Genomic DNA, 19,556 nt, shown 5'->3' with positions numbered 1-19,556 from the left:
GCGTTGTGGTTGGTACTAAGAAAGAACTGCCCAGGGACAGGACCGTGACGAGGGACAGTGCGGCCTCCAGCAACCGTGTCAAGGTGCCCATTCTCGGCTCGGCAGCGTGCACCTTGCCTAATCTTTGGCCGTCACTTGGCTGGGCTGGAAAAGGTTGTGGGTCGTTCGCGGCATCCCAAGTTGGCGTGTGTCCTCCTGAAATTCTGGACCGTCTTTTTCTTTCTGTTTTTTTTTTGGGCCAAAGCAATTCAATTCTTTGCCAATTCCGCCACATCAGCAATCGCCCTCATGTTTGATCTCTACTCGAATCTCTCTGCCCCAAAGGCAGGGGGCACCAACACAACAAGTAGCACACAGCCTACGGACGCGAAACCTGCCAATTCAGGTACTGCATCTGGACATGTTCTAGAAAACTGAGCAATGCTAACATGCGAGGCGTAAAGGTTGGTCGAGCACGTCCAAATTCACAGGAGAGAAGCTTACAAACGTGCCATCGGTGTTGGCCCAAAATGTGCTGCTCAAGCGCAAGCGATTGCAACAACCCCAGCCGCCCAGGGCCACACGAACATCTATGGACCTGGTTCAGGCGAAGGTCAAAGAAGAAATAGTACCTCCTGCACCACCGCCGCGTCGCTCAATTAACTAGCGATTCTCGGCAGCTTGATTGACCTCTTCGTCCATCTGGGAACCGTAAAGACCACCCCCCATCTGCAACAAAACGTCAACCTTAGCAGCACACCCAAGCCGGGTGGGAATGAGGAGCCACATCATCAACACATGCCCTCCAGGATGGGCGCCTCGTCGCGCCTTGGGCCAAAGGACCTCGATGAGTACGATCCTGCCCGACCCAACGATTACGAGGAGTACGTGAACGAGCGACAGGCTAGACAACAGCACCGTGAGATGGAACGGCAGCAACGCGAACAGGAACGAGAGCAGCAGCAGTGGGGCTTCCAGCCCAGCGTGCCGATGGATGAAGACGACTTCCGCGAAGCACCCCGAAGCAGCACCCACCACCGCTACTCGCCTCCTTCTCAACCATCTCGATCGACCAGAGAGTCCTCTCCTCCTCCATCTTCGGCGAAGCTCGACCTCAACGTCTCCGGCGAAGAGGTACACTCACTTGGTACTACTTTCACCCGTTCCCGTTCTCTCATCATTCTGCTCCCTCGTGTGCGCTAGGCCTGGCGACGGCGGGCACAGTTGAGCGCAGGAATGCAGCCTGCAGCATCGCCAGCGCAGGCCATGATGGCTCCCTCGAACGTACACGATCCGTACGGATACGACACTGAGGAAACGCCCACACGGGCGCCACAAGCAGCCCGCGTCTCGAATCACATCCCTCCGCCTCCGTCATTTGATAGTCCTGCCCCCACTCCTACTCCCACGAGAGCCAATAGCGGCGGCGGCCTCTCTATCGCAGAGCAGATGATGAAGAAGATGGGCTGGACAGAGGGACGAGGTGTGCATCTTTGCTCCACTTTCTCCCTGTTTCGTCGTTTCTTGTGTTTGCCCGTGCTTCTTCTCACGCCTCTCTTGTGTGCTTTTGTGAAGGCCTGGGCAAGGAGGGACAGGGCATTTTGAACCCGCTCGAGCACAAGAAGCTCAACAAGGGCAAAGGCCCGGCCAGTGGAGTCATTATCGACGTCAACTCTAAGCCCGGGAGTCTTCTTTCCCACCGACGAAAGGTCGAATCGAGCAAGGTCATCCTGCTCCGGGTATGTCGTGTTCCTACCCTCTCTTGTTTCTCATTCACGTTCGTCTGCTTCTTGTGCGTGATGCATGTGACACATCGCAATGCTAACTTTGTTGTTCTTCTTTCCTCTGCTTTCCTCTGCTCTGCTCTGCTCTGCTCTGCGAAGAACATGGTGGGTCCAGGCGAGGTGGACGAGGACCTCGAGTCCGAGACGGCGGAGGAGTGCACCAAGTACGGTCCGGTGGTGCGATGCAAGATCTACGAGGAGAAGAACCCCATGGTGCCCTCCGACAAGTCGGTCCGCATCTTCGTGCAGTTCACCACGCTCGACTCTGCGCTCAAGGGTACACCAGTGGGGACTGACGTCATTGTGGGCGCGTGCGTATGCGTGTCTATGTGGGGTGGCCGAGTGTAACGCTCTGATGAACGGTCGATTGCTTCGTCATCAGCGATGATGACGATGGGCGATGACCAATGGTCTGCTTCATCGAGCTAGTTGTGTTGTGGACTCACCTCCCTCTTCTTCGCCACCTGTTAGCCATCAACAGCTTGCATGGACGATTCTTCGCCAAGCGTCAAGTCGAAGCCATCTTCTTTGACGAGGAGAGGTGGGAGCACGGTGACCTTGCCAGTCATCCCGATGAATACTAGCAGCCGCCACCATCTAAGAGACCTCTCCCCTCCTCTCCCCTCCCCTTCTTGTTCATCTTCTCCTGGATCTCCAGCGAGCCCAATAGACGTCAGCGCTTGTCGACACTTATTCACCACCACGCGCGAAGAGGTGGTGGGATTTTATCGGACGGCAAAAAGGCAGGCAAACGCGTTTCGCTTTTCGTCGGCGTGGCGGTGCCGGTCTTCAGTCACTGTTCTGCCTCCGTTCGGTGCAAAGCTACAGCGACGCGTTCGAGAACTGCAACTCTTAACAACGCTCTACTCGGTCGCTACTCAGCGAACAAACGGATGATGATGAAGCTGGACTCGATGAGGGCGGCAAACGCGCAACGGGCGAGTGACTTGGACGTGCTCGGGTTCTCCGAGTGCCAGCAGCTGCTTCGCGACCACGGGTCGCTACGTACGCTCGAGGCCCTCAGCAAGGTGGACCTCGCCGTTCTTCTACTCGCCTTCGCTCACAACGATGCCGAGTGCTGCAAGAAGCTGCTGGAACGTAACCTCTTCGAGGTGAATCAGCTGAACCCTCACCGCCCGCATGGCGACGTCGATCGCTACGACCCTCGAACCGGAGCATCACGTACGTCCTTTCGCAAGACAAGTAAGAAGTCTGCCTCACCTTAGTGCGTGCTCTGCAGTGCAGATCAACTTCCAATCCACGCAACTGTCCTCGGTGAGCTGGCGGCGCGCTCGGGCCGGAATGATCAAGTCTCTACTTCATTTCGAGCTCCCAGCTCGCACCGCTCCAGCTGCCCATGAGACACCGTTCGCGTCAGAGAACTCTCGAGACAGGGGTCCGGTGCCTTTCGGAGATCCTTATGGCGACGACGCTCCCTGCTCCCATCATCAAGACCGGCTCATGAGTATTACGGCTTGTCCTGAGGTAAGTCCGGAGCCCACTTTCTTTTCGTCTCAGGCTCTTGTTCTCATTAGCGTCGCGTCACAGTACGCAAACTGGTCATTCGAGGAGCTACGGGCGTGGGAGACATGGCGCAAGCTCGTCGTTCAGCTCCGTCCGCAACTCGCCAAGCGGACCGGTATCAGAGACGCCTATCTCCAGAGAGGCGTCGTGTCGCCCTTCGACGTTCAGCAGCCGTTCGTCAGCATCCCTCTCGACCAGCTCCTACCGTGCCTCCCGCCTAGTAGCTCGTCCGACTTCAAGCTCGAGCCGAATCTCCCTAGCGAAGACGTAGGGCAGGTTCCAGTGCCTGCCTCTGGCGGTGAGTTTGGTGCGAGACGCTTCAGTCACTCGAAGTCGCAACGGAACAGACGTAAGGCGAAGCATCAGAGGACGAAGAAGAAGGCTGCGATCCCCTAACGACGCTTTATCGGTTCGGCGTGCTTGGCCACCAAAGAGAAATTGAAGAAAGAGATAAATTAAACTGGAAAAATAATCAGCTTTGATTGATTAAAGATGGAAAGCGACGAAGAGAAGTACGCGGAATCGATCGAGCTGGTCTCGATCGAGGAAGCTGAGAGGCAGAGCTTTCTCCACCACGTTGAAGGTGAGGATGACCTCCCAAGTGGTGGTGATGTTGAGGCGGAATCCGCCATCAACGACGAAGATGACGATTTGCCAGCATCTTCTCCGCCTTCTGCCACTGCGGCTGCCCCGAAGAACGCCCGCAAACCGAAGCGTGCCCACCGCAACCGCCCTCGCCCAAGGTCTGCTCAAGCCATTCACCGCCCCAGATGAAATAAGGCGCCATCTACGTTCGCTCACCTTTCCCTTCAACCACCACAGTGGCGCGGCGGTCGAGGAGCATGATGACGAAGAGTGGGGCGAAGAGGAGGATGACGAAGGCGGCCTCACCCTTGAAGACCACGCTCAAATGGTTCGTGGGCGCGTTCAACTGCGACGCTGTCCCTGGTCCCTTGGTTCTTCTTTTCTCACGCGTGTGTCGTGTCGTGTCGTGTGGTGTGTGGCGTGTGCGTGTTACGTTTCTTGCAGGTGCTGGCCATTCTGAAGCCGGTGGCGGTGACCATGATGCTGGTCATCTGGGTGGTAAAGACCATCACCATCCCCTACAACCAAAACTTTTCGTGCGTGACCTCCTCCCGCTTGCCCCTTGTCGTAGCGCCGATGTGCGATGATCCCGCGAGACTGATCCGCCTCTGCTCTCTTTGCGTGGTGTCGTTCTTCTTCTTCATCTTCTTCTTCATCTTCTTCTTCATCATCAGCCCCGTGTACATGGTCTACAAGGAAGTGGCGTCTGACGACACCTCGACGAAGCTCCTCGGCGCACTCCTCAATGCGCTGGTGTTCGTGGTGGTCATCGTCATCGTCACAGTGATATTCGTCATTCTCTACAAGTACCGATGCCTCAAGTACTCTCTACCTTCCTCACATGTTGCGCATGTGTGTGTGCGTGCGTGCGTGCGTGCGTGCGTGCGTGCGTGCGTGCGTGCGTGCGTGCGTGCGTGCAAGTTGGTGTTGTTGCTAAAACACACGCGACTCGACAGCTCATCTTCGCCTGGCTCATCGGATCGTCGGGCTTGATGCTGATGATGTTCGGGTCCATCATCTTCATGTACGTGCAGTGCAACACAGCCCCCCCCCATGCTCACTCAGTGCTAGGGTCTGATGGTTCCTCTCTTCCGTCCGATCTCTTTGCCGTGCACCATACACGCACCGACGCACACATCGGCAGATACATGTGGAAGGCGTACAACCTCCCGATGGACTGGGTCACGTTCGTGTTCATGATGTGGAACTTCACAGGCGCGGGCGTCATCTCCATCTTCTGGTACCTTGCACTGCACTGAGAGCCGTTGGCGAAGACGAACAGGGGCTGAATTCTGGTTGGTTGGTGCGCAGGTATGCCCCGCAGCGCTGGAACCAGGCCTACCTGGTCCTCATCTCCGCGTTCATGGCCATCTTCTTCACCCGCCTGCCCGAGTGGACCACCTGGACCATCCTCGCCGCCATTGCGCTCTACGGTACGGCCGACCAACACTCGCCTGACGCCACAACGCGCGCACAACGGCCGAGCGCGCGCTGACGCTGTGCTCACGTGGTGGTTGTGGGGGGGGGGTAACATGCAATGCAGACGTGTTTGCTGTCCTGTGCCCGCGTGGACCGCTTCGCGTGTTGGTCGAGACGGCACAGCAGCGCCAGGAACCCATCCCAGCTCTACTCTACAACGGTACAGAAAAATGCTTTTGGCTCAGCTGCGCTGCTCTTAACAACTAGTAGTGCGATACTCATGCTCGTGCGCATGCGGTGTGTGCGGAATAGGCTTCGTGGTCCCGTTGATGATCAACACGCTGAACATGATGGGCAGCAGCGACCGAGGCGAAGGCCTGATGGAGGAAGACAAGAGTACCATTCCTTCTCCTGCGCCGCTTTTGCTGATTGATGTTGTTTGTCTGTCCCTCGAGCGAGTCCGCTGATGCTTGTGATGGTGGCAATTACACGCAGGACCTCAATCGGTCAAGCTGGGCTTGGGCGACTTTGTGTTCTACAGCGTGCTTGTCGGACGCGCCGCCATGTTCAACTGGCTCACCGTCTTCACGTGCTTCATCGCCATCATCACCGTACCGTCTCCCTTCTCAAGCTCCCAGCTGCTGTTAGCCACCCTCAACTCACCTGTGGCGTGTTGATTGTTTTCTCTGTCTCGCAGGGCCTGTTCTGGACGTTGCTGCTGCTGGCGGTCTTTAGGAAGGCGCTCCCGGCTCTGCCCTTCTCCATCGCGTTGGGGATCTTCTTCTTCTTCCTCAGCAAGGTCTTCCTCCTCCCCTTCGTCCTTGCTCTGGGCAGCTCCGCCGTCTTCGTGTAAACAACTCCCAAACAAACAAACGCCTTTTGTCTTTTTCGGCATTATTTATAAGTAATTATTCACTTGACATTTCGGGCTCTTTCGCGTGACGTTTCGGGTGCGTGTGGTTGTGTTCGCGTTGTGGCGCGAAAGAGTCTTCGCTGAACGCGAAGAAGGCCTACAAAAGTGAAACGTTCGGCACTTCGTGTTGATCAGTTTTACCAGATGACGACGATGACGAGCTATGCGGAAGGAAGGATCGGTGCGGAGGAGTACACGACTCAGGATGCGAAGCAGGCCTACGCGGTGCTTGGAACCGGCGAACCGGATTACACTCTGCAGATTGGCGGCACGCAGGGCTATGCCGAGAGTGAGATGGACAAGAGGACCTACCTCGAGCAAAAGATGAACGGCGAGTACGCGACGGGAGTGGAGGTCGTGGGCCAGGAAGACTACGCGATCCAGACCATGAACGGCGAGTACGCACTCGGGACCGTGGGAAGAGGCGACACCATCTCGCTGAATGCCGAAGGGGGCTACGTCGTGCTGAGGAAGGACGAGGAGGGTTACCTCAAACAAGATTCGAATGGCCCTTACGCGGAAGCGAAGATGGGAGATCCCGATTACACGCTGGCCTCAGCCGAAGAAGGGTATGCCACGACCTCTACAGGCAGCATCTACTCGCAGAACTCCAATCAGGGTCCGGCGTACTCCACTTCGGGCTTCACCGTGGGCGACTACGTCCATGCATCCTCGTAATCCTCCATCCTGCCACATTTGTATATAGTTTGTCCCAATTTTGTTTAGTGGGAGAAGTAAATCGAATTGAGTGAAGCTAGCGTACCGACCTTCGTTCCTTAGTCTTGTACGATAGGATCTTCCTGTTGCCCATGCTTCTCTCCTTTCTTCTTGTTGCATCGACTGCAGGGCGGGACCTCGGCAGCCTCGAGCTCAGAGCAGTACTGTTGCAGCTCCTCATAGGTCTGGTTCAGCTTTGTGCCGTACCTGCGATGTACCGCCATAAAGATGAAGAAGACGTTGAGAGGGCCACACGCTCGCGACGAGACGAAACGAGAAGGGGTACCCATCGAGATCATGGAACTCCTTGATGGTCGATTCCTGCAGCTTCTTCTGTTGCTCCAGCAGATCCTTCTGACCTTGCACAACGTTGCGGTGCAGGAGCAGTTCCGCCTCGCGTTCAGCCACCTGAGGACGCCATCGGAAAGAGTGTTACGCCAACAAGCACGAGCGGAAGCGAAGCTACTTCCTACCTTCGCAGCGGCAGCGTTCTCGGTGTCCATCGGAGTAGGGTGAGCCGCCGCCTCTTCATCGCGCTTCTTCTTCTGTTTCATCATCTGGAGCTTCTCTTTCTCGTCGAGTTCGGTCTGCAGGCGTGCCTTGAGCAGCTCCAGCTTCTGCTTCAGCTGCTTCTCCTCGGCCGCTTCGTCCGAGGAGGAAGTCGAGAGGGATGCCACCGCAGACGTACAGTCACCTCTCGCGTAGGCCAGCTGAAGAAGGCGCGACCTCTCCTTGGCTTGTTCCATCGCCAGCGTGTAGAATGCCCTGGATATCGTGAAGATTGAGCTCACGACAATGTTACTTGTCGCGATCGCAGCAGGACGACAAGAATGCTTACCTCTTCTTGCTCGCCTCCTCCGAAGCCTTGATGACTCTCTCGTCGAGAAGGCGGAGCTCTTCCTTGAGGTGCTTCGTAGCGTCCCTGAGCTGCTTGCTGGCCTTCTTCTCCTCGAGGTGCTGCCGACGCATGTTCTTCATGCTGTTCTGCATCGCCTCCAACGATTGCTTGTACCTCTCGATGTTCGCCTGCGCTGCTCACGAAAAAGAGGAAGACTTGAGCTCAGCCTATTCGAAATTGTACGCGAGGAGGGAGAGTAGAGGACCATACCATTTCGGATGCTCTGCTGGGTGTGCTTGTGCTTTGCCACCTCCTCGGCGAGCTTGATCTCCTCTTGCTGTTGCGAGCGCTCGAAGGTGGTGATGTAGTTGAGCAGATCCTCGTACTCCTTGTTCATTCTCCTGCTGCCTTGCGTTGGACTTTCGTTTTGTTTTACAAAATGACGGCAAGCAGGCACCAGCCAGGACAAGACCCTCAAGCGGTGCCCAGTTTTTTCCTAGTTCCAAACCAATTTTTCGCCGATTGGCTGAACTTTTGTAGCAACCCAATCTGCCTTCTTAAATAATGATTGTTTATTAAAAATGAGTACTAAAGCAAAGAAGAGAGATGGAAGGACCGCAGCTGTTGGAGGCGGCCACGAAGGGGCGACATGAGGAGGTGGCGCGACTGCTCAGCGACCGAGCAGGCAAGGCCGCAATCAACTACACCGACGAGGTGCGCGAAACGGCTCTCTACAAGGCCGTCACCTTCAACCACGCCGGAATAGGTTCAAACTCCCCCCCTCTCCAGTTCCCCTGTGGAGCTGACGACGGGCACGACGGGCAGTGAAGCTTCTGTTGGAACACGGGGCTGACCCCAACATCGCCAACGACCTCATGTACACCCCGCTGCACGAGGCCGCCCAGTACGGCCACACCGAGGTACAAGCCGCCCCAGGCAAGCAAGATCACCTCGAGCGTGCTCTGAGTAGTGACGGCTCGTGTCGTGCAGTGTGTGCGGCTGTTGTTGGATGCGGGGGCGGCGACCACCGGGCGGAACCACAACAAGCTGACCCCCTACGGACTCGCGATCAAGAAAAACCACAAGAAGGCCGCCAAGGAGCTGATCAAGGGGTGACCATGCTGACCATCCTCATCACCTTCTACGACATGACCATCTTTCAAAGGGGAGGGAGGGACGTCGAAGTTGTGCTGTGTGTTGAGATGAGACGAAAACAGGTGTAGGCAGGTCGTGTAGAAGGAGTTGATGGTGAAGGTGAAGGCAAGGCTCTACTTGACCTGGGCAGCGTCGGTGGCGGGGGAGCGATGAGGTGGCCGGAGGGACAGGGCGGCGTGGTAGGTGAAGGAGGCCTCGATGAAGGGCAGGAAGAAGGTCATCTTGCCGTTGGGCGGCAGGAGCAGGAGGAAGGCGTCGGGCTCATAGACCGTGCTCAGGTGGCGCAGCACGCTCGCGTACTCCTCCGCCAGCTCCTTGCTGCTCCGCTCCTGCTCCTCGGCCTCCAGCAGCGCGTCGGCCAGCGCCACCAGCACACTTCGCCACTCGTCCGTCTGTGCGCCGCATCATCAGCCAAGTGTTGTGTGTGTGTGTGTGTGTGTGTGTGTCTGTCACACGAGGGCGTACGCTGGAGCAGAAGTGTTGGGCGAAGGAGAGGGTGGCGCGCGGCTTGACGGCGATGGTGAGCCGCATGGCCTCCTCGAAGCGCTGGCTGGCGAGGCAGAGGAGCCGCAATGGAAGCGTCATCGGGCTCGCGTCGAGAGATCGGCCCAGGGACGCATTCAATAGGCGCAGTATAGCCTCGCAGTCCACCTGCGCCGCGTAGGGCGACGTCAGCAGGCCCAGCAGCTTGGCCAAGTAGAGGTCCAGCGACTGCTCGTCGGGCACGGAGGCCGGGCAGAGCGATGCGAGCCACGGCTGTACGGTGTGCTTGAAGGCCCGCTTGTGACGGCTCTCCCACCTGCGTTTGCATTGTCACGTGAGTCGCGGCACGACTCACGGCACACGACACGCAACACTACATACGACACAAAGCACACCTTTTCGCGTAGGAGATGGGGATGGAGCCGGCGGCTTCGAAAATGGAGACGTCGCTAGGCTTGGCGGCGGAGGCGAAGTGCACGGCCCACTGGAGGTAGAGGCCGGCCAGGTAGTTGGGCAGGCCCCGGCTCGCCCGGGCTCCCTGGAGCGCCGACGCCTGCTCGTCCACCAGAAGGTGCTCCGCGTAGCACGTCTCCAGCACCCTATCATCACCCCCCATCAGCCATGAGTGTGTTGCGGTGCGCGAGTGCGGTTGGGCGAGTGCGCTTGTGCGTGTGCGTACAGGCCGATGAGGTCGGGCGAGTCGGAAGAGGGCAGTGGCAGTGCCTGTGCCTGCTGCTGCTGCAAGTAGTGGTACGGGTGGAGGGAATGAGGCAGCTGCGCTGGCGGCGGGTTCGGGTCCAGCAGCCGCAGCACCAGCGACAGCGGCGGCACCGCCTGCGCGTTCTGCAGCGGCCACCGGTGGTCAGCCAACAACACACAACAGTCGATAACATAATTTTAAAAAAATGTAAATAAATACCTGGGTGAGGAGGGTCGCGAGCAGCTCGAGGAGCGACCACGGGGCGTGCTGGCGCAGCAGGAGCGCGACGGCGGTGACGTTCCACTTCTCGCCGGCGGAGGAAGATGACGATGAAGAAGAAGATGAGGAGGAGGAGGAGGAGGCTGGTGCGTCGTCTTCGGCATCGTCCTGCGGCGCGAAGAGGAGGTGGGGCGATGCCACGCACAGTCGGAGCAGAGTGTCCGACTGAAGCGACAGCAGCGCCTGCACCGCTTCGTCCTGCCGTGCGGAACGGAATGATATGCGCATGAGAACCTCACGCGACACGCGACACGGAGACTAAGGCCAATCGAGGTGAGTACCTCTTTGCCCGAGTCGATGAGGAGCAGGCCCTTGGCGAAGCGGTCCTTCCAGGGCTCGAATCCCTGTGCTGTCGGCGTGTCGCTCACCGAGTAGAGCTGCGCCTGCTGGCTCGAAGGCGACGGCGACGCCCACGGCCCAGCCACGCCCTATTGTCCAAAGATAGATTTTATTTACAATTGAAAAAGTCATTCAATAAAATAAAATATAAATCTAGATATGTAAAAATACAAATTAAAAGTAATTAAAAAAGGGGGTACCTCGTCGGCAGGAGGCTGCATGATGAATCGGGCGAGGCCCTGGAGAGGGGCGGCGGGCTGGGTCGAACGGGGCGGGGTCATGGCCTTGTTGAGGAAAGTGAGGGCCGACTGGTGGGTGTAGGACTGGAGGCACGACTCCAGTATGACCGTCGACACTCGGTGTGGAGCGTGCGTGGCGTAGTGCTCCAATATCGCATCGGCCTGATCGCACGCCACACACGCACGACACACGACACGGCACGACACACGCACGGCCGCACACGCACACGGCGGGTGAGTGCACTGTCCTGCGCAGCACGCACCGTGTGCGGTAACTAATGGAGGTGTCACCTGATCGGCCACCTCGTCGACGAGAAGGCTTTCGCCGAGGTCGGCGTCGAAGAGTACGGCGTCGAAGTAGGTGACCAGCGGCTTCGCGGCGGCCTCCTCGCCCAGAGCCGCTGCCAGCACGTGCGCGATGGGGCGGTCCGACTGCGCAAACAGATCGCACGCGCGCTCCCACTCGCCCGAACGAGCGTAGTACTGCGTACACAAGCATGAGACGTGCATGTGGTGGTGCGTGCAGTGTGTGCGGTGAGCGTGTGCAGTGAGTGCGGTGTTTGCGGCGAGCGTACGTCGGCAAGAAGCGAAGCGGACTTGCGCAAAAGCTTGCGGTAGTTTTCAGCTTCGAGTTGGGAGGAAAGCTGCGCGGCTGTGTCGGCTGGTTCGCGGCCCGACGATAGGGCGATCGACGACAGCAGCGCCGCCAGGCGAGACTCAAGCAGCAGGTGGCCCTCCAGCAACAGTTGATGATACACCTCCACATCCGAATCCTCCTACACGCGCGCACGCACACGCACGCACAGCAATGAGACGCCGCGATCGATGCAGATGAGCGTATGCACGACGTGGCGTACATTATCGTGGGCGCGAGCGATGACCTGCTCGTAGAGCGGAATGGCCGGAATGGGCTGGAGAATGTACAGGTTCCAGCTCACCTCCTCCTCTGGGTTGGGCGCCGGTTTGGGCAAGCTGACGATTCGACTCCCCTTGGCCTTGGGCCGCGACGACCGCACTAAGTCGGCCTCAGTGAACCTAACGCGACCAGTCGCGTGTGTGCGTGTGTGAACATGTGTGCGTGTGCGTGTGCGTGTGCGTGTGCGTCGCAGCGTCGCCCTATAAGCTGACGAACTTGTGATTGACCAACGGCAGTGCAACGGGTGCGTACTTGGAGAGGAGGATGACTGAGTCGCCGGCGAGCACGATCTTCTTCAGCGAAATGAAGGGCTGCAAGCCGATGACCATGGGCTCCGGAATGCCGGCGTCGCGGGTCCACCCTGGTCGCAGCGTCCACGTCTCGAGACCTGAACGATCATTGGTCACAGCCAACCGCCACACGTGAGTCGACAACAACTTCCACGAGCCCTTGACATGAGGCGCACGCACCAGTCTTGGTGGCGACGTAGAGGAAAGAGGCCCCCGGCTGCGCGTCCAACGCCTCGTCGGTGTACACGTATTCGGAAATCAGGCCCGGCTTGCTCACTTCGTACATGAGGCCCTGTCAGTGTGTGTGGTGTGGTGTGTGGTGTGAGTGGTGTGTGGTGTGTGTGGTGTGTGTGTGTCAGAATGTGTGATGGTAGGAAAAGCTGATGAGGGAGAGGGCACCTGCTGCGGCGTAGAGATCCAGCAACGGATGCCGGTCTCCTTGTTGACCGCGTTCGTGTCGCGCTGGAGCTGGTGCGTGAGATCGCAGTCGGGCAGCAGGCTCAGCGAGATGATGCCCGTCTTCTCGGGAAAGCGCCGGTAGAGCATTAGCGAGCAGGTGGACATCGTGTACGCCGAGTCGCTGCTGAGCCGCGGCGCGTGCTGGATGTCCGGCAGCGGCCCCAGCACAATCTCCGGGCCGGCCGGGTACCGGCTCTTGCCCGGCGCTATCGACGGGACCGGTAGAGCCTTGTCGACAGCATTAACGACAGCGTTATTAAAGAAGCGGCACGCAGCGAAAGGCTTCGCTGGAGGGTACCTGTCCCTGGCGCACGGCCATGCAGGCCCGGTCGCCGTCGCCTCGGGCGGAGCTGGTGAAGTCGAACACGCACTCCAGGTGGTGGTCGTCCTCGACCCACCCGGCGACGTTCTCCTCGGCGGCCGCGGACGACTTCTCCTGCTGTGCGGACTGCTCAGTAGCTGCTTCCATCAGCAGGTCCTCGAGGCTCGTGCTTTCGCCTGCGGCCCGCGGGGGTCGACAAGTCAGTCATTCGGGGTGGTCTCTCCTTACAATGGTACTGTCGTGCTGTTGGTCGGGTTATTTCTTTACGTACTTGGGAGAGACGAGCTTGTACTGGTCCCGGAGCGAGGGACGAGCTGGAAGTGGAGCACGAACAGCTCGTTCGAGGACGCGTAGGCTGGTGGGAGAAGTGGGCGACCAGAAATGCAATACACGGTGAGCTTTGATTGTCGCGTGGCTCTCGCTTTCCACACCACACACACACACACACACACACACACGACCACACACACACACACACACACAACAAAACGAGTAGTGGAGCGAGGTGTGGTACCAAGGTAGTCGCGGTGGATGGCCAACCGGCGAACGGGAAGCGAGTGTGAGGTGTCCAGGTCCATGAGGTGCTCGGGCGCTTGGCCCTCCTCGTGCAGAGCCCACAGCGACAGGCCCCGCTCGCCGCCGGCCAACACTCTCCCCGTCGCGCCGCTGGGCGAGGCGAAGCAAATTGGTGTGAGCCATCGACACACACGACACACGACACACGACACACGACACACGACACACGACACACGACACACACGACCAGTGAGCGAGCGGTGCGGTTGCGTACCACACGGCGAGAGTGTGCACAGACCAGGGCACGGCGAGCTGGACGAGGCTGCCCGCCGAAGCGTACCGCCCCGTGGTGGTGCCGTCGGCGGCCTCGGTTGCTGCTGCTGCTGCCTGATCGGTGGTGGTCAGCGGGTGGTATCGGTAGTAGGCCCGCACTACGTTGATACGCGAGTGTGCGCTCTCCCGCTCCAGCGTCACCACGCTACGCGTGCGTCATCGATCCAGCACGCACGCCACAGACATGTATGAGGCTATGATGAGCGTTTTGGGCAGGGCAGGGACTGATGTAGCGAGTAGTGTGTGCGATACCAGTCGAGAGCGGGTACGTGGTGCAGGCCTGTGATACCATCATTCGCCGTCCCGAAGCTGAACGCGCGTACGTACTCGGCACCGGCCGCAAAGCCCTCCACCCGCCCTGGCCGCACATAAGGGAATAAATGATTAAATGATGAAACAATCTAACAAACAACAATCTAATAAATCGGGAGGGGCTGGCATTACCGGCCTTGGTGGCAGCGAGGATGGTGGTGGAGGCGTGCGTGATGGCGAGGGGCTCCTCGTCGATGCCCACCACCTGCTGCCCATTGAACAGGTGGAAGAGGATCACCTTCACCATCTTGGTGCGCAACCAGGGCGCCCTTCTTTCTTTTTTGCCTCCCTTTCACTATTTCCTTCGCCTTTTCCGCCTCGCAAAAAAATACACGATAAATAAGTAAATATAGAAATAACATGGACGAGTGTAAAGAACAAGACGATGTCCGTTTATTGTTTGGACAAACGAGAGCGGGAAGGAAGTAGCGAACAACAACAGCAGGGACCTGGTTTGGTCTCCTCTTTAGTTGCCCCTGCCGCCAATGGCACCAGCGATCTGCTGCTGGAGAGCGGACCTGCTCTTGAGGACGGAGACGGGCATCACCTGCCTGAGCTCGTTGACGATGTCCTTGGTCTTGCCGAAGTAGATGGTCTGAAGCGTGGTCCTCAGCTTGAGCTCCATGTCCTCGATCATGCGACCGATGTTGGCCACATGCGGGTTCACCTTGTCCACGGGGAAGTCCTTCTCGTCCTGTTTGGTTGTGGTGGTTGTTGTTGAGTTAGCACAACGCGCACAGGCGTGGAGCACATGAAGGAAATGACGTGCCTGACGGGTGAGGGAACCGGCGAGCGTGACGCGACCGGTCTCCTTGGTCTCGGTTTCGATGAAGAGCATGACGGTGGAGGTGAGCTTGTAGTGAGCGTTCTTGCCCTTGTCGACCACCTCGACGACGTGGATGGAGTCCCACGTTCCCTTCATGGGCTGGCCCTTCTTAGACTGGTCCTGAGCTGTTGGTGGTGTTTGGAGGGTAAGAACGATCGATCAACGAATCCGTGGCAAAGCCGCAATACGTACTCTTCTTTATAAGTACAACAGCGGCGAATCCGTCATCGAGATCCCAGCAATATACAGAGGAGACACCACCCTCGAAGTACCTTCACACAGTAATTGACGTCAATGAATTGTTGGCATGCCATCGTACTCGAAAGATTAAGGCGAATGGAAATAATGCCTCTACGGGAGGGGGGGGGGCGTACAGGTCGCGGTAGATGTCGAAAACCTCGTTGGCCTGCACCTCGAGCTGCCTGAGCTGAGCCGAGGGGAGAGCACCGTCGGGAAGAGAGGGATCATACTTGTTGGTCCACGGCGAGCTACAAAGAATAAGAACCAAATCGATCAGTCCATCATGCTCCTTGACCACCACACCCGAGCGCAGGAAAATTGAAGCAGCAATCAAGATTTTACTTGACAACCGCACATAATGAAACACTTGGGCTCCGTCACGCAATAATTGAAAGCCAACAAAGCCAAGAGGAAGAATGGTGGGGTACCGGTAGGAATCACCGTCACGGTTGTAGTCGCAGAGGAGGTAGTCACGACGGGCCTGCGAATCGTGAGCGACCTTAAGGGGCTGATCGACCATGCTGAGCAGCTGCTCGGTGAGGTCGGGCACGAGATCGATGAGACCCGCGAGGTTGTCCTCGATCGAGGAAGGAGGCATACGCCTCATCAAATCCAACGCACAGTCGAGTTCGCTTCCCATTCTGTGTGAAAAATTGGCTCTCTGAATGCGGGGTGCGTTCGATTAATTGATGAAATGTGCGACGCGCAGAAGGCAAAACGTGGTTGTCCCTTCCCCACAGCTTTCCCTCTCCTAATTGGCCCATTCCATTGGTTTATGTCGACATTCATCGAGAGCATTCCAATCATTCCTCTCCACAACAACTTAAACCAAATAATATTACATTCCTGGTGCAGCGGGCCACAAGCCTTGCCCGTTCAGAGAGCGTCACCGGCTTCGTCATGGAGATCCAACTGAACGCAGGCCTCCTGGTTCGCGCGACTGGCCTTGACCTTCATCGTGATAAATATAACTACGGCCGCCGCGATGACCACCAGCAGGGCGCACGACACCAGCACCGCAGTGAGCACGATCAGCAACGTGTTGTCGTCGCTAATGCCACTCTCATCTCCTAATATTTGTTTATCATCGAAAGCGTGGTGAGTGTCAGAGCCCGTTTCATGACGCGGTCGTGTGTGCGTGCGGTCGCGGGCGAGAGTACCTCCGGTAAGCAGGAAGCCGACGTTGGGGTCGTAGGTGAGCGAGTCCTTGAAGCTGGGGAAAACAAACACCACGACATCCACTGTGTCTCCCACGCCAGCCTGCAATGATGAGACGGGCTGCGAGCTGGAGCTGCTGATGTACGCCGCGAAGGCCGCTGCCGTGGTCAGCACCGGCGCTTCGATTTCGCCCGCGACTGAGTCCACCGTCGCCACCGTCGGGAGGATCAGGTTCACCACCGTCGACGCGTTGCTGCCGGCCAGGTGGAGAGCGTAGCGGTATGTCTTCTCGCTGGACACATACGTGACATTGGTGATGACGAACTGGCCGCCGCCGACACTGGCATTGGTGTTGCGCCCGCTTTCAAAGATGGACAGGCCGAACTCTAGCAGGAGCTTGTTGTTTGGTGCGGTGAAGGGCCAGCCGGTGAGTGTGATGGACCACTCCACTGAGTTCTTGGGCGCCTTGAACTTCGACAAGCCCGTGTTCACACGGCCATCTGCAGGAAGGAGTGTGTGGCGTCATGGGTGAGCTGGAACGTTCCCCTTCCAGGGGCAACTGCACCCACGGGGATGCTTGCGATACCTTGCGTAAAGGCCTTGATCGTCAAGTCGCACGTGGCCACGCTTTCATCGTAGACTTGGAGGGCACGGGAGAACCAAACAGCCTGGTTGGGTGTCCACACAAGTCAACAATGAGTCCACCGGGCCGCATGGAACCCAAGCGCGAACCCAAGTCCGTACCCCGTCCGATGCAGCCTGGACCTTGTAGCCCGTGGCAGGGAAATTGCGGATCACCTTCACACGGTAATCGCTCTGCAGCTCGACCATCCGCACAAAGTCGGCACTGATCTCGGTGCCCTCTGCCGCACGAGCGCACCGATGCACATCGCGTCAGTAAAGAGGTACACTTCAATGCAGCAGTGCGCCGATTCAGGTTTTCTCATCGCACCTTCCTGCGGAGAGGTCGCCAAGAACGACGGGTTGCGCATTGGGAAGTCCACGGCGAGCAATGGCGCCGCCACAGACGGAGGACTGATGAAGGAATGAAGTAAAAATACAGAAAAATAAAAGACAGAAAACGAAAGAGAAGACCGTACTTGAGGGGTGGGAGGATCTCTTCAAAGCTGAAATTATCAAAGAAGCACACGTCGTCGGTGTAGCCTCGGTTCTGCAGCGACAGATAAATACCCTTGGCGATGGCTAACACATAGAATACCAGCACAGCGTTAGCGCCCACAACATTATTGAGTGTCTTGTGGACAGGAGGGGGCTAGTACCAGTTTCATTGCGGGACACCACTTGGAAGTTGGCCAGAGCGAGCACAAACTCGTAGCGCTGCATGTCGCCGGCGCTGGTCGAGGCGGTGGGCAGCAGCAGTTGGAAATTTTGATCGCAACCTCCGAAGTTCGTCCCTGACTGATGTGCCAGCAACGCGCCCGTTGAGCATTGGCGCACTCCCACAACCACAGGCACCAACAAAGGCACAGACCATACCTGCGCACAGTAATCAGGCCTGCTAGTCGCTGCCCAGCCATGAATCGGAATCTGTACAGTGGATGGGCACAGGGAAAGAAGTCAGGACACGGCACGCACGGCACGCATGGCACGACACACTTTTTTTTGGCGAGGCTTGTGGGTACGTACAATGGCCTCACTGGCGGGTATGTCGTAGAACCATGCCACGTAGACTTGGTCACACGCGACAGTGGCCGCGTAGTCGAAACGCAGGAGGAACTGGTTGGTGCTGCTGACGAAGCTTCGATTTGTGAAGATGTCGCCGTTGGGCAACATGGAACCAACGGCGTCGAACGTTAGCCTGCCGTCGATCAGCTTTGCCCTTGTGTTCCTGCAGCGGCGTGGGAAAAAACAACCAACCAACGAAACATGGCCGGGTTATCATCAATTTAAAATTCCAGTGCATTGGTTGAGGATAATAAGCCCGTTAAGAATGAGCATCAACAACAGGCGGTCTGCGAGAACACGAGCGGAGGAGAAGAGGTCAAACGTACGCCTGGCGGTGGACCCAGTTGCCACTTGGCGCGAAAAGGGCGTTGAAGCTGTCATTGAAGAGCACACGGGTACGCAGTTCGGAAACTGTGAAGAATGAGACGAGGTGTGGCGGAGGAGTTTAGAACTCCTTGAAAAAGGCAATAAGGCGTCTTCTTCAAGTAGAGGCGGTGGTACCATCAGGCTGAGCCAAAGCTGATGCTACGACAAAGGAGGTCAGCAATAAGACCACCAGCACGCGGCAGGGCATGGCGCCGTTGTTGTTGCAGCGCAGGAGAAAGGTTGATTGCCCAGCTGTTGCAGAGATGCTGGTGCGACAACAACTCGCTGGCCAACCAGCAAGCAGCAGGAAATGGTAAGGAAAATCAAGAAAATCAACAATAATTCGGCATTTTCTAAGAAGATGAAGATGTGGCCACATCTTTGGGGAGGGCGCCTCGTTTGTACGAGTGGCGCCTGGTCGGGGGTGGCCTACGCCGTTGGTTGGAGTGGATGCCATGGAGGCGCAGCGCTGGCGGGTCCGTTGTGGTTGCAACGCGGCTACGTCTCCTCGGCGGCTGCTGTAGCGACCGGCCCCGTGGGCGGTGCGCCGCGCGGGACGCACGACATCGAGGGCGGCGAGCTGGCAGCCCACCGGTTCATCGTGGACACCGCTCGGCGCGTAGCTTCCCGATACGCCTTCGAGGAGGTTCGCCCAATTAAGCTAAATAAATAATGCAAAATAAATAATAAATAAAACAATTTTGCATTGTTCTCTGCACAGGTACAAACGCCGATGTTCGAGACGACCCAAGTGTTCCAGCGGAGCTTGGGCGGCGATTCGGACGTGGTGATGAAGGAGATGTACACATTTGACGACAAGGGCGGCAACAGTCTCACCCTCCGACCCGAAGGCACTGCCGGTATGTGCCCGAGCATGATCTGCGTGCGTTGTGGTGTCTGTGCGGTCGTGTGTGTGTGTGTGTGTGTGTGTGTGTGTGTGTGTGTGTGTGCGTGCGTGCGTGCGTGCGCGCGCTCACTCAGGCATGCAGGCGTGGTACGTGCGTTCGTGAGCAAAAAGGACTTTGGCGATCTGCCGCGGCGCTACTTCTACAGCGGCCCCATGTTCCGCTACGAACGACCACAAAAGGGACGCCTGCGCCAGTTCCACCAGGTGCCCATTGCTCTTTGTCCTCCGATCCGCGTATCGTGAACATGCTGCAGCGCTTGTCGGTATGGTG

At 57.8% G+C, this 19,556-nt stretch overlaps 11 protein-coding genes across 11 annotated transcripts in view; 6 read left to right on the top strand and 5 right to left on the bottom strand.

Annotated features, from left to right (window-relative positions):
• Positions 1 to 789: 789 nt before the first annotated feature.
• Positions 790 to 2,347, top strand: ACA1_333280 (Gpatch domain containing protein; the record flags this gene model as incomplete). The annotated part of the gene is made up of 5 exons (XM_004354970.1): positions 790 to 1,113; positions 1,204 to 1,462; positions 1,555 to 1,718; positions 1,863 to 2,040; positions 2,235 to 2,347. 5 exons carry the CDS (start codon positions 790 to 792, stop codon positions 2,345 to 2,347), a joined length of 1,038 nt encoding a protein of 345 aa, XP_004355022.1.
• A 315-nt stretch (positions 2,348 to 2,662) lies between these two features.
• On the top strand, positions 2,663 to 3,683 carry ACA1_333270 (uncharacterized protein; the record flags this gene model as incomplete). Its single annotated transcript, XM_004354969.1, has 3 exons — positions 2,663 to 2,945; positions 3,004 to 3,248; positions 3,282 to 3,683. The coding sequence occupies 3 exons, from the start codon at positions 2,663 to 2,665 to the stop codon at positions 3,681 to 3,683; spliced, it is 930 nt and encodes a 309-aa protein (XP_004355021.1).
• Positions 3,684 to 3,780: 97 nt separating this feature from the next.
• ACA1_333260 (presenilin subfamily protein) lies at positions 3,781 to 6,144 on the top strand (the record flags this gene model as incomplete). The annotated part of the gene is made up of 10 exons (XM_004354968.1): positions 3,781 to 4,030; positions 4,110 to 4,243; positions 4,317 to 4,408; positions 4,547 to 4,693; positions 5,017 to 5,112; positions 5,184 to 5,305; positions 5,416 to 5,511; positions 5,604 to 5,687; positions 5,787 to 5,902; positions 5,989 to 6,144. Coding segments are annotated over 10 exons (1,293 nt in total), but the record flags the coding sequence as incomplete, so codon positions are not given.
• Positions 6,145 to 6,357: 213 nt separating this feature from the next.
• On the top strand, positions 6,358 to 6,882 carry ACA1_333250 (uncharacterized protein; the record flags this gene model as incomplete). Its single annotated transcript, XM_004354967.1, has 1 exon — positions 6,358 to 6,882. The coding sequence occupies one exon, from the start codon at positions 6,358 to 6,360 to the stop codon at positions 6,880 to 6,882; it is 525 nt and encodes a 174-aa protein (XP_004355019.1).
• Positions 6,883 to 6,980: 98 nt separating this feature from the next.
• Positions 6,981 to 8,156, bottom strand: ACA1_333240 (uncharacterized protein; the record flags this gene model as incomplete). Its single annotated transcript, XM_004354966.1, has 5 exons — positions 6,981 to 7,128; positions 7,208 to 7,329; positions 7,395 to 7,686; positions 7,760 to 7,952; positions 8,030 to 8,156. 5 exons carry the CDS (start codon positions 8,154 to 8,156, stop codon positions 6,981 to 6,983), a joined length of 882 nt encoding a protein of 293 aa, XP_004355018.1.
• Positions 8,157 to 8,365: 209 nt separating this feature from the next.
• On the top strand, positions 8,366 to 8,875 carry ACA1_333230 (uncharacterized protein; the record flags this gene model as incomplete). The annotated part of the gene is made up of 3 exons (XM_004354965.1): positions 8,366 to 8,525; positions 8,585 to 8,679; positions 8,807 to 8,875. 3 exons carry the CDS (start codon positions 8,366 to 8,368, stop codon positions 8,873 to 8,875), a joined length of 324 nt encoding a protein of 107 aa, XP_004355017.1.
• A 152-nt stretch (positions 8,876 to 9,027) lies between these two features.
• On the bottom strand, positions 9,028 to 14,349 carry ACA1_333220 (uncharacterized protein; the record flags this gene model as incomplete). The annotated part of the gene is made up of 19 exons (XM_004354964.1): positions 9,028 to 9,306; positions 9,380 to 9,713; positions 9,793 to 9,996; positions 10,077 to 10,240; positions 10,317 to 10,574; positions 10,658 to 10,804; positions 10,916 to 11,116; positions 11,246 to 11,437; positions 11,530 to 11,730; positions 11,812 to 11,989; positions 12,123 to 12,258; positions 12,341 to 12,452; positions 12,560 to 12,847; positions 12,918 to 13,117; positions 13,213 to 13,296; positions 13,456 to 13,607; positions 13,798 to 13,935; positions 14,118 to 14,148; positions 14,235 to 14,349. 19 exons carry the CDS (start codon positions 14,347 to 14,349, stop codon positions 9,028 to 9,030), a joined length of 3,414 nt encoding a protein of 1,137 aa, XP_004355016.1.
• A 219-nt stretch (positions 14,350 to 14,568) lies between these two features.
• ACA1_333210 (Factin-capping protein subunit beta, putative) lies at positions 14,569 to 15,808 on the bottom strand (the record flags this gene model as incomplete). The annotated part of the gene is made up of 5 exons (XM_004354963.1): positions 14,569 to 14,796; positions 14,854 to 15,053; positions 15,121 to 15,200; positions 15,303 to 15,416; positions 15,597 to 15,808. The coding sequence occupies 5 exons, from the start codon at positions 15,806 to 15,808 to the stop codon at positions 14,569 to 14,571; spliced, it is 834 nt and encodes a 277-aa protein (XP_004355015.1).
• Positions 15,809 to 16,044: 236 nt separating this feature from the next.
• ACA1_333200 (uncharacterized protein) lies at positions 16,045 to 17,670 on the bottom strand (the record flags this gene model as incomplete). The annotated part of the gene is made up of 7 exons (XM_004354962.1): positions 16,045 to 16,139; positions 16,329 to 16,826; positions 16,913 to 16,994; positions 17,071 to 17,189; positions 17,279 to 17,361; positions 17,427 to 17,529; positions 17,607 to 17,670. The coding sequence occupies 7 exons, from the start codon at positions 17,668 to 17,670 to the stop codon at positions 16,045 to 16,047; spliced, it is 1,044 nt and encodes a 347-aa protein (XP_004355014.1).
• A 175-nt stretch (positions 17,671 to 17,845) lies between these two features.
• ACA1_333190 (uncharacterized protein) lies at positions 17,846 to 18,586 on the bottom strand (the record flags this gene model as incomplete). Its single annotated transcript, XM_004354961.1, has 4 exons — positions 17,846 to 17,874; positions 17,970 to 18,175; positions 18,339 to 18,423; positions 18,514 to 18,586. The coding sequence occupies 4 exons, from the start codon at positions 18,584 to 18,586 to the stop codon at positions 17,846 to 17,848; spliced, it is 393 nt and encodes a 130-aa protein (XP_004355013.1).
• Positions 18,587 to 18,745: 159 nt separating this feature from the next.
• ACA1_333180 (histidine-tRNA ligase) overlaps positions 18,746 to 19,556 on the top strand; it is a gene marked incomplete at both ends in the record, with an annotated part of 2,181 nt that continues 1,370 nt past the window's right edge. Inside the window, 3 exons of the mRNA XM_004354960.1 lie at positions 18,746 to 19,024; positions 19,100 to 19,238; positions 19,368 to 19,489. Coding sequence (XP_004355012.1) covers positions 18,746 to 19,024; positions 19,100 to 19,238; positions 19,368 to 19,489 — 540 coding nt within the window. The remainder of the gene's footprint in view (positions 19,025 to 19,099; positions 19,239 to 19,367; positions 19,490 to 19,556) is intronic.

The sequence above is a fragment of the Acanthamoeba castellanii genome (genome assembly GCF_000313135.1).
Source record: "Acanthamoeba castellanii str. Neff unplaced genomic scaffold scf7180000084581, whole genome shotgun sequence".
NCBI lineage: Eukaryota > Discosea > Longamoebia > Acanthamoebidae > Acanthamoeba > Acanthamoeba castellanii.
This window is presented reverse-complemented; position numbering and strand designations above follow the sequence as displayed.